Source organism: Triturus cristatus, chromosome 4_1 (assembly GCF_964204655.1).
Source record: "Triturus cristatus chromosome 4_1, aTriCri1.1, whole genome shotgun sequence".
NCBI lineage: Eukaryota > Metazoa > Chordata > Amphibia > Caudata > Salamandridae > Triturus > Triturus cristatus.
This window is the reverse complement of record NC_140585.1, coordinates 930,963,852-930,980,013: the sequence shown is the minus strand read 5'-3', so window position 1 is coordinate 930,980,013 and position 16,162 is coordinate 930,963,852. Positions and strand designations below refer to the sequence as shown.

At 45.0% G+C, this 16,162-nt stretch overlaps 1 protein-coding gene across 2 annotated transcripts in view; it reads left to right on the top strand.

The window, feature by feature from the left end:
* The first annotated feature begins 3,716 nt into the window (after positions 1 to 3,716).
* Positions 3,717 to 16,162, top strand: part of MAPK8IP2 (mitogen-activated protein kinase 8 interacting protein 2) — a 224,732-nt gene continuing 212,286 nt past the window's right edge. For both annotated transcript variants that reach the window (XM_085653776.1, XM_085653775.1), the window contains exon 1: positions 3,717 to 4,179. In XM_085653776.1, coding sequence (XP_085509902.1) covers positions 4,115 to 4,179 — 65 coding nt within the window. In that variant the 5' untranslated portion in view covers positions 3,717 to 4,114. The remainder of the gene's footprint in view (positions 4,180 to 16,162) is intronic.

Sequence of the window (16,162 nt, the reverse complement as noted above, 5' to 3'; positions counted from 1 at the left end):
GCTGTTTACCGTAAGTCGCCACTGGACAGGCACCTTGGCGTTTGCAGCACAACTGATAAACTGTTCACAATTTGATTCTATACCTTATAATCGTGTGCACGTTGGCATTTGTTTTGTCGTAACAATACCCACCAGGTGCTGTGCTCCAATTGCTTGGGCATGGCCCAAAAATGTGTGTACCGGTTGAGCCCTCATCCTATCAAGTGGCTCCCCTGTGTTACTACCCATTCATCAGTTGTACCCTTGTTTACTCTGCGGTAGACCAACTCAACAACTGGCAGTGGCCCTCTCCACAACTGGCCCCTCGTGAAGACATCTTGGCACCAGGTAGTAGCGAGAGAGAATGACTGGGTTGAAGAAAAGCTTCTGAGGCACTTTGGAAGCGGGTCAAGGGACTGCATGACTCATTTGTGTTTTGAGACCTGTGGGTGAACTTCCTGAGTGGCTGCTCATCTCTCCCTTGTTTACATCTACCTCCCAATTAAAACTGCTACATATTCCCGCCTGTTTCCCGAGGACCCAGACTAAGTGCAACTTTGGCCGCATGTGCCCAGTGTCCGGGAGGCTGGGTTGGTTCTCTTCCATCCGGGGGTATAGGCAATCGGGGTTAACTGGAGGGTGGAGGGAGGCTTAGGCCATGGAGTCTGCAGAGGGTGAACCATTGACCTGCTGGGTACCAGTGGTACCACATTTGGGTGCTCAGTACATATGTGTGTGTAAGAGCATGCCTTATGGACTGGCTGATACCTGTCACACCCCATAGGGGTGTGGAGTGAGTGTGTGGGAGTGTTCACGTTGTTGACCCCCTATGATTCACTACACTGGCTGGCGGTGCCGCATTATTAGTTGATTGTTGCCAAAAGCACAACACCTTTTGACATTGGGTTTGCACCTTCATAAGGGTGCTCTCTCTTTCAATTGGTGGGGTTAGGTTAGGAGTTGTCCACGGTGTGCATCATATTGATATCATAACAATACGAGTGGGCCTAGCACTGCTAGTAATGGTTCCATAATTGCTTTATACCCAAAAGTATATGATGGTCAAGTTATAATGATTGAATATGTGTGTTGAATATAAACTTGTTTACATACATCCTGTGTGTAGTCTCTTTTGTGATGCTCAGTGTATCTATCGAGAGTGGCTGCTGTGCCTTTGCTTTATACATTGCCTCTGCCGTAAGCCTGACTGCTCAGTGCCCAGCTACCCAAGCATGGGTTATACAGCGAGTGTAGTCAACTGCCCTTGATAGCAGTGGTAGTTCTGCCTGGCTGGGGGCATCCCTTCAGCCAACCAGACACTGCTGGTTCCAACACAGTACATTTGAAAAGTGACGTCTTATGACACTAGTTTATCCAGTATAACGCTGCCCAACACTGGCATGCCCTGTAAGATTAACACCCTTGTTCTTTGAATTCTTGATGTACAAGAATTCTTCATTTACAAAAAGATCAAAGGTCACAGTATCAGCTGGCTGCGGCTGTCACATTTAGCTATGGCAAAATGACCGGATTCCTGTCCCTCAGTCCTCTTCTGCTCTCCGTAGGAGCATGAACTGAGGGTCCAGCTGAGCTCCTGTTGCACTGCCTGGCTGAGGCTGATGCAGCACCGCGGTGTTTACAAAGGCATTAGTTAATTAACTGTTTTCAGACTAGAGGGTCGCCCTCGAAAAGTTAAGTCTACTAAACTTCTCAATGCAAGTGTGCATGCTTACTGGACCTCCTTCCTGGAAATCGAAACCTCTTTAAAATTGTCAAAAGAATTGGGATTCTGGGATAGACTTCTCGAAACTCCAAATGTCCAGGAAATTTCGGGACATCTGGTTATCCTATGGAAAGGGATGAAACCCCATCTAAGTGTGCCGGGCATTGCAGATCAGCTGCTAAAGTGATAGTGCACTGTATGTAAAAAGAGTTGGAGTTGTGAAATCTGTCTGCAAAAACTCACTACCTGTGGTATTCCTGTGGTAGACTAAAGTCTGCCGTGGGGCATATTGGGCATGGTTTGGAAACATTGCTCACCTTGGCGGAGAGTGAAGTTTCCCAACTTCATCTGGCTTCACAGGTGATATTTAAATCTTTGCCCACCTCGAGCTTTACTAGTAAAGGGAGTTTTGGGATGGATATCTGGATCGAGGTGTCCAGAGTCCACAGATGGATGTGTTATTTAGGGGCCGCTGGGAATGAACATCTGGCACAAGTTCAGCAAAGGCATTTGTGGTTGGATCTCTGGCAAGAGGTGTTTTGGTGTCTGTGACTGTGTATTTAGTAGAAGCGGACTTTGTGGATAGAGCGACAAATATTCTCTAGTGGATCGCTGAAAAGGATCTTTGCTGGTATTAGTGTCATGTCCCACTCCTTAGGCTGAGACTGTGGGCCTTTCACTCTGGAGTCGGCGAACAGTCTGTGACATGGAGGTAGCAGGTCAGTTATTCAGAAACACAGTGATGGGCTTCAGAGCATAGGGCTGGCTCGCCGCACTAACTCTCTCAAGTACCTATCTTAGCAAACATTCTCCTCTTCTCCAATCCTCCCACCTACTAACACTCACCCTCTTACTTTGGGCACTTTTTATCGCCTCTCACTCAACTCATTTCTACATCTCACCCAGTGCTTCATTTGTAAAAGAATAAGTGCTGGGGCTCAAAGTTTTTCTCAGAAGCCTCCCACTGCTGCAGCTGAAGTTTAGGGTTGCTAAATTACAAGGCGGTCTAGTCTTGATTCCATCTGATGCCTCTTTTATCCACCACCCTGCCTTCCTGCCCCTTTATCTCTCGCTTGCATGCTCTTTTCCATCCTGCCTTCTCACTTTGTCACTGTATTTAATTCTTCTCTTCCTCCTTCTTTCTCACGTGCTGCCCCTATTTCTCTTGTTCTGGGTCAAAGCCCGGTAACAAAAACAAATATGTCCTGGTACCCAAAATAGACTGCTGAAGGTCCCCACCTGCAACCACCGGCTAAAATTAAGTACAACTCTCATCTCAGTCAGTTGGCTCCTCTACCTCATGCAATAATGTCCACCTAAGTAACCCTATCTATGTGTCTCACTAGCTTAACACTCTTTGTCTCTTCGCTCGCTCTCTCTCTCTCAATTCTGTCATCTTTATTTCCTCTCTGTCATCTTGCACATCACTCTCTCCCTCTCTACTCTTTAGTCTGCTATTTCTTCCACCTCTTTCATTAAACTCTATGTATCTATGTGTGTCTCTCTTTTCGTTTTCACCTCTCCCATCACAGCTGCATGTCCCAATATGAAGGTCAATTGTATATATATATAAATAAACTCCAGAATATTGACTACCACCATAGCTTCAGGATTAGCGTATGTATACATTTTTTATTCTTTACTCCACATTTGCTTACCTGATGATATGTTGAAATTTATATTGCGGAGTCAATATAAGGGCAGGTAATTGTTAAAACTCCAGTATTATTGTAGAACATTCTCCCTGTCAGCTCGCTCACCACTCTCCCTCTCAACTCTTTCAGTACACACTTTGCTCCCCACTCTCTGTCCCTCACCGCTTCCACTTTAATCTCACTCGCCATTCCTGCCGCCCAGTCCTCTCTCTGTCTTTATCGCCATCTCTACCTGTCTCCCTTGCAACAGAGCGCGCCTCTCCCTCCCGTTCTCTTTGGTCCAGCTCTACTGCTGCATCCCTGCTCCGCCCCTCCCTCCATCACTCCTCCTGCATCACCCCGCCCCGTCCTGTGTGATGCTCTGCCTTGCCTCTCGATGCAGCGCGTCCCCCTCACTCACACACACACGCACACCTGCGCCCCTCTCTGTTACCCCTTTCCGACTCTCCTCCTCCACCTGTCTCTCCTGCTCGTGATGCTGTTACCACGGCTCTCCCACAGCACCTGAGTCTCTATCCATCCTTCTCACTGACATCTCGTCAGCCCTCTCTCCATCGCTCGTCTACCTTGCAGACACTGCCTCGCTTTCTTGCGATGCTCAAACGTTAGGTCTCCTGGTGTGTCGCTGCGCCTCTCTGTCTCTCCTCTCCCCACCTCCCTGTGTCACTCTATATCTGCCCCCCCTCGTGCCGCCCCCTCTTCTGCATGTGCTGTTGTCGGATTATCCCTGCAGTCAGTGGACGGCTTTGATGAGAAGATGGCGGATCGGGCAGAGATGTTTTCGCTCTCCACCTTTCATTCTCTGTCTCCCCCAGGATGCAGGTAAGAGAACTCCAGCGCTGGCATCCCGGCTACCGCACTCTGCTGGAAGCCCAATCCCCTTTTGTGGTCTGATCCTGTTTTGGGGCCGGCATCTGATGCTGGGCGAGGGAGGGGTGATGCTGCCCGGGAGGGGCCTCGCCCTCTGCAGTAAAGACGCATGGGCAGTAAGAGCACTTCCGACCTCTCCTGCGTGGGGTGCCCTCGGCTTTCTGAGGTACCAGGGCACCCTATGTGTAGACTGGTGTCTCCTTCCCCAGGAAACGATGCGAGCGTGTGAACAAGAGTGGTGTTTTTAAGAGGGCCTCGGCTCCTCCTCTGCAGTCACATTCAGCACCACGGACAGCAGCGCCGGCGACTGCTGGTGTGGAGGAGAAACTCGGCCATGTGACGCAAACACAGGCACCAGTAACTGAGGCAGAGGCTCCCGTCACGAAGGAACGGGCTCCTCTGATTGTAGCATAGGTGCATGTGACAGACGTGAGCTCATTATATGGAGACATAGGCCCAGGTGATGTAGATACAGCACCGGTGTGATGGAGATTCTGGCTGATCTTATAATATTGACTCTAATGTGACTGAGATATGTGCCAAGGAAATGGACATGTAGACTCGCTCTGAAGATACGGGTTCAAGAGACAGACAGAGACATATGCTAATTACAGATATATATTTGGACTGCTGTGATGCAGAACCAGGCTCGTGTCATGGAGCTCTGTGTTCGTGTGATGGAGAAACGGCCTCCTGCAGTGACTATACCGGTGTGCGTTTGATGGGATACACTTTCATTCGTACAGAATCATGTGATAGGGTATTGACTAAGGTGATGGGGATGCATGTTTATGCAGTGGCTTCACAGGTTCTGGTGTTGGGAATACAAGCTTATATGAGGACAATCTCTTGAGATAGACATACAAACGTGATGGGGATTCAGGCACATATGATGGGAGGGCATAGTTAGGTGATTGGGATACATGCTAATGAGATACCGCCTTAGGTGACAAAAGCTCATGTGATGAGGATACAGGCGCATGCAACAGACTTACAATGTTCGGGTATGGGATTGTGAGCTTTGATTGCAAGTTTCATGATAAAGACATTTGCTTCTATGAGGGCGAGGGAACTATTTCTCATCCTGAACTTTTGTGTGATCACTTAATGCATTCTGGGTGATGAAGTCTTGCTTCTATCGAACAAATTAGATTCACGCCTGAAAACCATGATTTGCAGATCAAAAGTTCAGGACAGAAGAGAGTGTCCGTAGTGGCCTGGAGTGAACAGGTCACCCTATATGAGGGAGATATAGTCTAATGTGATTGAGGTGCCAGTTTATGTGTTAAAGATACAGAATCATGACGGGCATACATGCTCATGCAATGGAAATACAGGATCGTGTGATGGAGAAACAGACGTGATTGAAATATAGATTCATGTCATGGTGCTTTACACCCATTACTAGAGGTACATGCATGTGATGGAAATATATACCTGTGATTTAAATTCTACTTTATGAGCTGGATATATATATATATATAGGTTAGGGTGTTGGGGCAATAGACGATATCCAGGCTTACTTGTTGTTATAAAGGCTCGTGTCATAAAGGGGCGTGCCCAGCATATTGCTGGTAATACAACTTCATGTCATAATGGTACAATTTCGAGGGACGATACAAGCTGTGATATCCATATTTAGGCTCTCATTTCTTGTTCATGATGTGTTTCTTCTGTTCCCCATATGATGATAGAGACAGGATTTGAAAACCTCAGGTTGCATTGAACAAGCACTTAACGTTCATGTTATATTTCCTCTGACCCACTCACATCACACAGGTATAGGCACACAAACATATGTTTATTTCATGCTCATAGAAATATGTGAGTCTCAGCATTACCTGTTATTGGGAGTAAATGTACCAACAAACTGACCATCACATATATATTCCATATATAGGATATACAAATAAATAGTATATGTCTCGATGCGCAGAGTGTAATATACTATTTATTATAATTATCAAGGGTGGAGAGAGTCTAAGAGGCGAAGGCTCTTGTGGGTCAGGGTGATCCTCCCCTGTGTCAACGATAGTAAGAAATAGCAACAGTTGAAGTTTCAAACAAGGGTGCTGTAATAGAAGCAGAGCTTATTGTGTTAAATCCATACATAGATGTAATGCCTCATTAGACAGGCCTTGTAGGTCTATGCTGGGTGTTTTTTTCAAAATGTGATTGTGATGTATGGTACTGTAATATCGTGACCTTAATATAGTATCTTAAATGTGATTTGCAAACATAGCAGCCTATTGGAGTTGACAGAAAATCTACACTAGATGGAGGGATATTTATAATATGTTTGTGACATTTGTGCCTTACACTCAATTGACTGTAACAGGGAACCCATGAAACAGTTATCTGTTCTTTATAAAGTCAGGCTTTGCTGGTGTATTAATGACGTAGACATTGACTTTCTCACTGTGGCAAAAAATGTGTGAAAGTGTGTTTATTGACACACGTGTTCCAAATAACATATTTAATCGGGTCACATTTATTTTCACTGGCATAGCATTTGTATAGCTCCCAATATCTAAGCGAATAATTAGAATTTCTGAGTACCTCATTTGATTACACATACTCCAAAATTCGTATGGGCTGATATAAATGTTGTTGTTCAAATGAGGCTCTAAAACCGTTCTCTGATTCGCTATGGACTGTGAAACATCACGGGATTACAAGGCCGCTGAACTACTCATGCAATTATATATGTGCTCTAGAACGCACACATGAATATATATAGGAGGCTTTGAACCTCATGTGGTTATATATCGACACTGATCCACTCTTTTGATTATATATGGAGCCTGAACCCCTCTCATTAGTATATATTGCTCTCAACCTTCCTATGATTATATAGAGGCTCTAAATCCCATATATGATTATACATGGGCTCTGAATTACTCCTGTATGGTCTCAAACTCCTTCTGTAATTGTACATAGGCGTTGAGCCTTGCACGTGATCATGTAGGATTCTTTACTACTTATGTGATAACAGGTCCTCACACAACGCCTCACATGATTATGTAATGGCTAGGAACCCCTCGTGCTAGACATAGGTTCTGGCGTCTCACGTGACATGCATGCCGTGGGTATCTCAAGGAGTTTTATGCGTAGAAGGCCTGGGAGGTTTGGGTGTTCCTGCAGGGTTGTGGTCTCCTATGAAGGTCTGTGCCGAGTCGGACACCCTTTGGTATTTTCCAGCACCTTCCCAAGGAGAAAGATAGAGCGCATCTTCCTGAAGACGTCTTTTACAATTTACAAGGCTGGCTTCCGGTTCAGCACCACAGACAGCAGCACCGCCGGTTGTGGAGGTCTACACGTTTGTCTCGAGATTCAAAGGACCGGCTTCGGGGAGAGGCGGTGTATCTGCAGGACTGCGGTGGGTGTATCCAGCAGTACAGTGGACTGGATCTCTGTCTGCAAAATTAGCCCCAGAGACGTCAGCATTGGACGTCCTGAGAAGCGTCAGAAGATCCTTTCCCCGGGAGAGGCGTTGGGGGAGAGGAGTATTGGAGTGTCTCCTACAATGCCCAGAACAGACGCTGCCTTTACGTTCAGCACCACTGACAGCAGAGCTGGAACACTCCTGGCCTGTGGTGCACTGATAATCCTCCGTGGGCGTCGCGCGACCCATTCCCTGGTAGAGGCGGTGTGGAGGAGGCGGGGCCGGAGTGTATTTAGCGGGGCCCTGAACTAATCGTCTGCCCACAGCATCAGCACCACGGCTAGCAGCATTAGGGATGCTCCGGAGATGCGCTCTGCGCTTCTTCCTGGCTGCAAGCGCCCTGGCACTGCTCCCACTCTGTTGTTTTATTTTTCCTTGACCTCGGTTCTCATATGTCTTCTGCTGTGTGTGCTCGCGGAATCTGCATTTCCTCTTTTCTGCCCCACTGGGCTTGGGAAATACCATTCAGAAGGGCTGCTGGTCTTACTCTTGATGAGAAGGGAGGGACGGTGGTGTGAGGTATTACCGAAGCAAATATACCTCTCAGTATAGACGGGTACACAAAAGGTGCAAGGGTGGTTGGCCTGAGTACATAGGGGGTAGGGGGCACGGGGTGGGGGGCGGGGGCAGCTGGAGGGACGGACTCTTGAATGAATTAATTTAGAAAAGCGTGGATGAATGGGGGAGACGTGGAAAGATGGATGGAGACGTGGAAATGTGGCATGACAGTGAGGCTGTCTCGTGCTATGGGTAAAGAGGTGACTAATGACGCGAGGGCGTCTTTAGTATGAATGAAAAGGCGGCGCTGTGTGCGCTACAGAAGTGGATGCACCTATAATGTGAGGACGTGTCTGTTGTATGGATTAAGGGACCGATAACGGTGCCTCTGTGACCTGGGACAGGGTGAATGTGAACAATAAAGAGTAGGGGCGGGTGGAGCACTTGGACGTGCTCCACTCCACATGGTGGAGCCTGGGTGTGGCTGCAGTGAGGCAGTGGGTGTCTGGGCGCCCTGTCCGCGCCTTCAGTCTCACGCCCTACCATGAGCTTGTCGGTTCATTCAACGCCGACTCCTGTGAGGTGCACGTGGCACGCTGACGCATTCAGGCCACGTCTTGCACGCTGCACCTTCCACGTTAACCAATCCAGCCCCGCGGCTCACGTGGCTAGTGTTTGCGGCCCTTCCAGCGGCCTCTCTTTGAAGCGATTCAAGGAATGATTTAACTGTGATTCACAGAGACGCTCTCTGATTGACTCATTCAGTCTGTCCACTCCGCCTCTCCCCACACCCCAAGACTGAATCACGCCAGACATTTTACACAACACACATGAAGGACAGGCGCGCCCTTTCTGTGCTCATCCCGTGTTTCACCAGGCTGGAGATCCCAGAGCAGGGTTAGCCTATAAACTGCTTCTCCGCCTCTGGGGCTGGACATGCCGCTATGTCTTTGTTTATCTTATAGTTATGTTAACAGAGATCTGTATAGTAGTGTATTGCTACCAGGGTTTCAGTGGTATGAAAAAGCTGGGGGCGTGTCCAATGTAATTAAGGGTGTGACTTAAAAACACATAAGCTAAAAATCTGTGCTTAGCATGGTTTGCCATCCAACTTGTATTTTGCTGTTTCTGTCATTTCATCCAGATATATGAAACAACAAGTAACATCATACCTACAACAAGTAAGGTAGTGTGAGTGTCTATATAGGTGTTTGAGTGCATATGATAGTCCTGTACTGAGTGACCATAAGTATGAGTGACTGTACGGGTGAGTGAGTGGATGTGTGTGTAAACCTAAGAATCAGTGAGTGGGTATGTAGTTATTGGTGTTGGAGTGTCTATGGTTTTGAGAATGGCAGTCTGTAATTTAGAGAGGGTGTATCAAAGGTTATATAAGGGTGTGAGAAGATGCATCAAATTATCACATGGATGATGTCATCAGTGATGTCATCAGTGATTTCATTGACCATGTCATGAGTGATGTAATATGTGACATTATCAGCAGTGCATTGCGGGGGCGCAAGTTATAGTTAGCTGAACTAGCTATAACTGGGGAATTTCTCAGGTTTTGTACGAGTGAAATGTCAAACTAACTATAACTTTCCCTAGAACCTAAGGTTTTTTTAAATGCTAATTTCTAACTATAACGTGCCTGAAACCTATGGCTTTTTAAGTGAATTTATATCTGTGACTGTGAAGGAGCTCTTCCTGCGGCTCCTGAGGTTTTGGATCGCCATCGGCGTAAATCCCTGGAAAACCCAGCCCATGGAGCCAAACAAACAAACCAAGCTACTTGTTCAAAATGGTAAATTAGATTATTCTTTAGCTGCATCCTGGATTCACTGGACTCACAACACGGAGAAGCTTGAGCTGCGACCCCCCTCACCGGTCACACTGCAGCGTTCCCAGACCTCTCGACTTCCGAACGTGGGCCGGCGGACTGCCTCTTCACCAGGGATCCCCGAGGCTGCCCTCCCTTAGGCAGGCACGGAGCGACGTCACTGACGACAATAGGACCAGGAAGCTGACCGACCACCGGGTAGGCCTTTCATCACCCGGTGCCCTCTGCCATCGGACCAGAGGCTTGCCTGGGTCCGGCGTAGTTCTTGGTGTCTTACGCCGTCGTCCTGCCTGGGTCCACCTTACTGAGGTCATTTTTGCAGGGCTCCGCTGGCTGGGGCTGCCGCTGTTTCCTGGAGGCGACAAGCCTCAAGAGGCCCCTCGTGCTTAGGGGGCCATAGTTTCCCTAGCCCGGGATTGCGGCCTCCCATGACTGCAAGCCTAAAGAGAGTGGATCAGGCCCCAGATCAATGCCTTACACATCTGTAGGCCGCGGGGAGTGGATCGGGCCCAGGCATGTCCTCCCTCGACGGAAGGCCCAAAGAAGGTGATTCGGGCCCCGGAGATGCCTTCTTTCCTGTTTGGGACATAGGAGGGAGGGGGTGGGGTACACACACTGAGGTGAGGGTAGGAGGAGGGGGCAGGCACAGCAACAGAGAGCAGTGGCAGTACAGGGGCAGAAAGCTGATGATGGAGTGCAGGCTGCGGTTGGTTGGTCCCCCTAAGGAGGGGATAGGCCTGGGCCTGTCCCCCACAGTACATGGCCTTAGGCCTCAGGCATTGGAGGTGCTGGCTGAATATTACAAAAACAGAAATTCACTGTAAAAACAAAGGTAAAATAGACTTTATAGTTAAGTATGTTAATATGATCTTACCTTACGTTAACAAAACACAGAAATTTACTGTAAAAAACAAGGGTTAAAGTGACAGTATAGTTAGGAGTTGAAATTAGTTAAAAACAAATGTTTTTAAAAAAAACTGATATTCGGCAGTTATCTTTTAGGGAGCTAACTATAACTGCCCCCACCATGCACTTTTTATGAGCTTATGTATTATATCACTCAAGACATGTTAAATGACATCATTAATGATGTCACTGACGACCAAATGGATGACATCACTCATGACGTCATCCAAGCTACTGCTCTTTAAATTACTCTACAAACCGTGAAATCATTTTGGAAAACAAAGTAGGTAGTAAAGGGACCACAAACATATACAGCATACATTGGATGTATCTACATGAGTGCATTTACGAAATAGAAATAGTGTAGTCCTTGAAACAAGTCTCTGAAAAGTAATGTAGTGCAAAGTTCAACTACCAGTAAAGTTGTATGTGCAAACAGCATTTTATTTAAACAAGGTAGAGGCTGAGTGCAACTAGAGTGAGTTTCATACTTATGTTAAAAATAGATTGTGGCTTAAGTCAAAGTTCTGTTGCCAAAATATTTGAGAAAGCAAAACCTATCCTTACATTATTAATTCATGGATTTCTGTGCACATGCTGACATTTAAAAGTTGTCTTGGAGTGCTATCATTAATTTCTATTTAAACGGAAGATTGTTAATGTGCAGATATGTATTTCCAGAAGTTCATTTAAAAAGTCTCCCACAATATACACTGTTGGAGATTTTACAATGTATGGGTGACTCAATTACAAATGGTCCGAGTCAGAGCAAACTTGTAAGTGTTGTTCTAATGGTGTGTGCCATTTTGCTCAGTTCATTAATATGTGCAAGGTATTTTTAGACACTACAGATGATTGTGAATAGGACCTGCATGCCTTATCACTGGTTAATGCATAGATGTGATACCATTGACTTCAAATTCTGTGTCAGATGAGGTATTTAACAGGTACATGTCACTAAGGTAAATAATGACCAAACACTCTTGAACAGTATTCAAGGTTTAATAAATGCTGATCGAGTTTAATGTCTATAGGGTCCTTACAGGTGTAATTCACAAAGGTAACTTACATTTGTGAGTAATTTACACATGTTAATTTATTCTTACATAAATTGATGATCACATTAACATCTATGGAGATATTGTATTTTTTTTGCACATCGATACCAGTAACAAGAGCATAATACCCATAAACCGTGGGTGATTTGTTTAATGTCCAGCATGTTGCAAAAGGTTACGCTCATTAGCACTACTAAGGTGATACAAAATTGGGTCTAGGTGTAGCTCAGTGAATACTTTCCAGTATGAAAAGTGCATAGTAAACTCTTACATTCATTGGATTCTGTCATAATTGATGCCATGAATGATGTCATTTAACTTGTCATGAGTGATTTAATATATGAGGTCACAACCAGTGCATGACAGGGGCATAAATTATAGTTAGCTCACTGAACTATAACTGGGGAATTTCAGTGTTTTTTCTTGGTTTTTAAACTTTTTTTAAAACTAATTTCAACACCAAACTTTTACCTTTGATTGTTTCAGTGAAATAAATAAATAAATAATATATATATATATAGAATGCAGTGGTATAAACCATATATTTCATAGTAAAGCATTAAATATTTTCCCTGTTAAATACAACTTTCATCATCATAATGGCAGCCACTCTACAGAGCTTTACCTTTTTCTGGGCTACTAGGATTATCTGGTAATAAGGGTCAAATTATGGAGCAAGATTTTCTTAATTATGCAGCAGAAAATGCAAATTATTCAGCACATCCTTTGGTAGAATTAGTTTCTTCCATTTTAGCTAGAAGCAATATTTATTTGTGAAACCTTAAAATTCTGCAAATTATGCAGCAAATTTTGTGCCAAGTGCAGTAAATCTATAATTAGGTGCTAAACACTGCAGTTACAGAATAAAATCAATCAATTGGCTCTCAACCTTATTGTTAAAATGAAGTATTCCACGTAGACAGGTCTTGTAGATAAAGGTTATGGATTTATTCATCAGGTTACTTCTTCAGTTACAGTTTACAGGATGATGGTAAGATCCATGTAATGCCCCACCAGGAGCAGCCTCTGTGCTGCTCAGCCCAAACACTCCAACTGATTCCTCCTCAAGCACAAACACTCTGAACATTCCAATGACCTCACCATTGGCTGAGCAGCAAGGCAGAGAACAACAATAGGGAGGATGCATTAACCAACAAGTAGATTATAACAATTATCCATTGTTTTATCAACTAACTATTCATGAAAGGTAATCCTAAATATCCTAGTTGCAGTCTTTGCAAACTGTTAGTGACAATTTGAAAAAAATGGATTTTCCAAGATAATAAAAAGAATATCATACTCTGCACGTCTGCACATATGGTTTATGCTATAGTAGTTTTTCATGTGTACTAGTTAAAAAAGGTATTAGTATAAGTGTTAAATTTGGTAAATCTTTAGACTGGATTTAAACTCTTTGAGTGTGGGGCATGTTTGGATATCAGAAGGCATCACGTTCCAGTTATGGGATCCTAGAAGACAGAAGGATAAGAAGCTGAATGCTACACAGAGTGGGGTCGGTTTGGTCAGGAAGTCCTAGGAGGCAGATTGCACAGCCCAGATGGGTTTTTAGGAGGTAGTGTTGGGAAATTCCATAACACTTTGAAAACAATTGGCAACCGCCTATAAAGGGCCGTGTTTATTTGCTTCGTGGAGAAAGAGAGCTGTGAGAGTGAGTCAGGGAAATTTGAAAAAGGTACCAAAGCAAAGTTAAACTCCTTGTCCAGAGGGAAGAAGGGATATTGTGGGAGGCTCACAAGTAGACTATTGTAAAAATCTAATTTGTGCAGTACTAGTGATTAAATAGTCAGTGGCATAGCTAGGGGAGCGGGTGGGCGGTCCGCCCTGGGCCGCACTGAATTTGGGGGTGTCAGGAGTCGTGTCTGTCGACTCCCACCATCCTCCCCGGCCCGAGACCAAGTCATACATCAGCCGCCACCTCCCCTGTCCTCCAGAACAAGTCGTCTGTCAGCCGTTTCCCCCTCCGCTCTTACCTGCACCCGGGCGGCAAATTTAGGGGCCACCCCGGGTGGCAGTACATCTAGCTACGCCCCAGTAATTAGTGACTTAGCGATGATCTAGATGAATTATATTTTTCGTACGGTCATTACTTGGTATCTTGCTGCCATTGCCGTTGTAGCAGTTGTAGCAATGAATGCTCCCAGATGCTTTGAAAGGTTTAAAAGTAACCAAAGGTTCCTATCCAAGGAAGCAAAGGTCAGAAAGGAAGTGGTTCAAGTTGGTTAAAGGGATAGAGCAGAGGAGGAGGGAAAGTGGATGACCACTGTTTTTGAAGAGCTCAGCATGAGTGACTTCAGGACCATCCAGTGTCAAAAAGCAGTGAGGAAGTCATAGCTAATGTTCCCAAGTAAGGTCACGTAGAGACAGAATAGGAGAAGACCTAGAGCTGATCCTCGAGGCACTTTTTATTTTATGGAGGTTCCCTAAGGATGTCAGGACAAATCGTCAGCTATACAGATGCCTTTTATGTCAATTCTCTTATTTGTCAGTCTGAACATTACTCTATGTTCACGAATTAGGATACACCATTTCAGTCGTTTCTCATAGTATAGACCTAATGCTTGTCTCTCAAAGTCGAATTTGGGTCAAGAGGAGCTCCCCTCTTTCTCACTCAGTTGCCTGCTCACATCCAAATAGTGGAAAAGAGAAGGACTAGATAAGCACGCTTTCTTTCGCTCCACCAGCTTCTCTCCCTTCCCTGTTGCCCCCATCGCGGTGTCTCTAGCTACATTTGCCTGTGGCAAACAGAAAGTCTCAATAAATACACCTCTGTCCTGTTGGCCCAGCAGAATCATGCTGGCTGATTATATGAAGTTAATTATGTATCGTATGCCTCCTTCAATCACCTACTTTTTGTGTCCTCCCTTTCTAATGAGCTGCTGCTTGGAATACTAGCTCCTCTGGGAGGTTGCCATTTAGTTTCGTATTGATTGGAGAATTTTGTAGAAGTGCTACTTCGGTCTTCTTTACATTTAAACCCCATCCTTCTCCCTAACAAAAAATGGAGAATAGGTGTCAATCAACATAGTGGCCACAGCAGCTTCCCCAAAAAGGTACTCTGTGTGTCTTTCCTGAACCTCAAATGAGGAAGGTAAGTGGCAGCATCGTGGGAAGCTGTGGGGTGAGTACCTGATCCAGAAAAAAACATTGCTGTCCCACCCTCAAGAGAGGGTAATTCCCAGGATGACAGTATACTGGCATGTAGCAGATCCAAGCTCAACAGAGAGAGATCTTTCTCAGGAAAGAGTCCAATTTGAGAACCTCACTTTGTTTTCATTTAAATTAATTTACCATTTATTAAGGGCATGGTCACCCAAAGTGCATTATGGCACTGAGGAGGAAGACACTGATAATACATGAGACTAAAAAAGCCCACTCCGGAAAAATTAATTTGAGACAAGAGTCTTAAGTGCTTTCCTAAAAAAATTGTGGTTCGGAATTCTCCATAACTGAATCTTCAAATTATTTGACAGCTTGGGTCTTAGGTATCTGATAGATATGCACTGGTGTAAGCGAGTCATATTTGAAGGACACACAGTAGTGAGCCTGGGTCTGAACAGAGAGACCACCAAGTGCAATGTTTCGAAAATCTATCCTTGAAACAATATTGTTCCAAGTCATGACATGTTCTGTGGAATAGGCCATGTTACATCGCATGCATTTACAACGCATGCCATTACAACGTGATCATTACTACGACTTGCTGTCGGGGGCGCTAGATTTTGAAATAGTATAATTTACTATTCCAACTCCAGTCTGTGCAACAGTAGGGAAGATGTTGTATTTTAAATCTATCACCTTCTGCCCCCTACAGCAAGTCGTTGTAACAACTTGCATTGTAAAGTATGCTATGTAACAACTCGGTCGTTTAATGACCGCGTTGTAATGGCATGCGTTGTATCGTATGCGTGGTAAACAATGTTTACCGTTCTGTGCATTTGACATGCAACTTACAACTGTACATATTGTTTAATGTGAAGTCAATGCATCCTTTGTCTTTGCTTGTGAAGCATGATCCTATTTCCTTTGGCCAGCTGCCTTCTTCAATGCAAAGTTCTTAACCTGCTGGAGTTTAGTTACGCTAACTTTAGGTAAGCCTACTAAAATGTGATTACAATAGTCCACCTTAGAGAGCATGCAGGCTGAGGTAAATTGAGCACAAGCGGATTT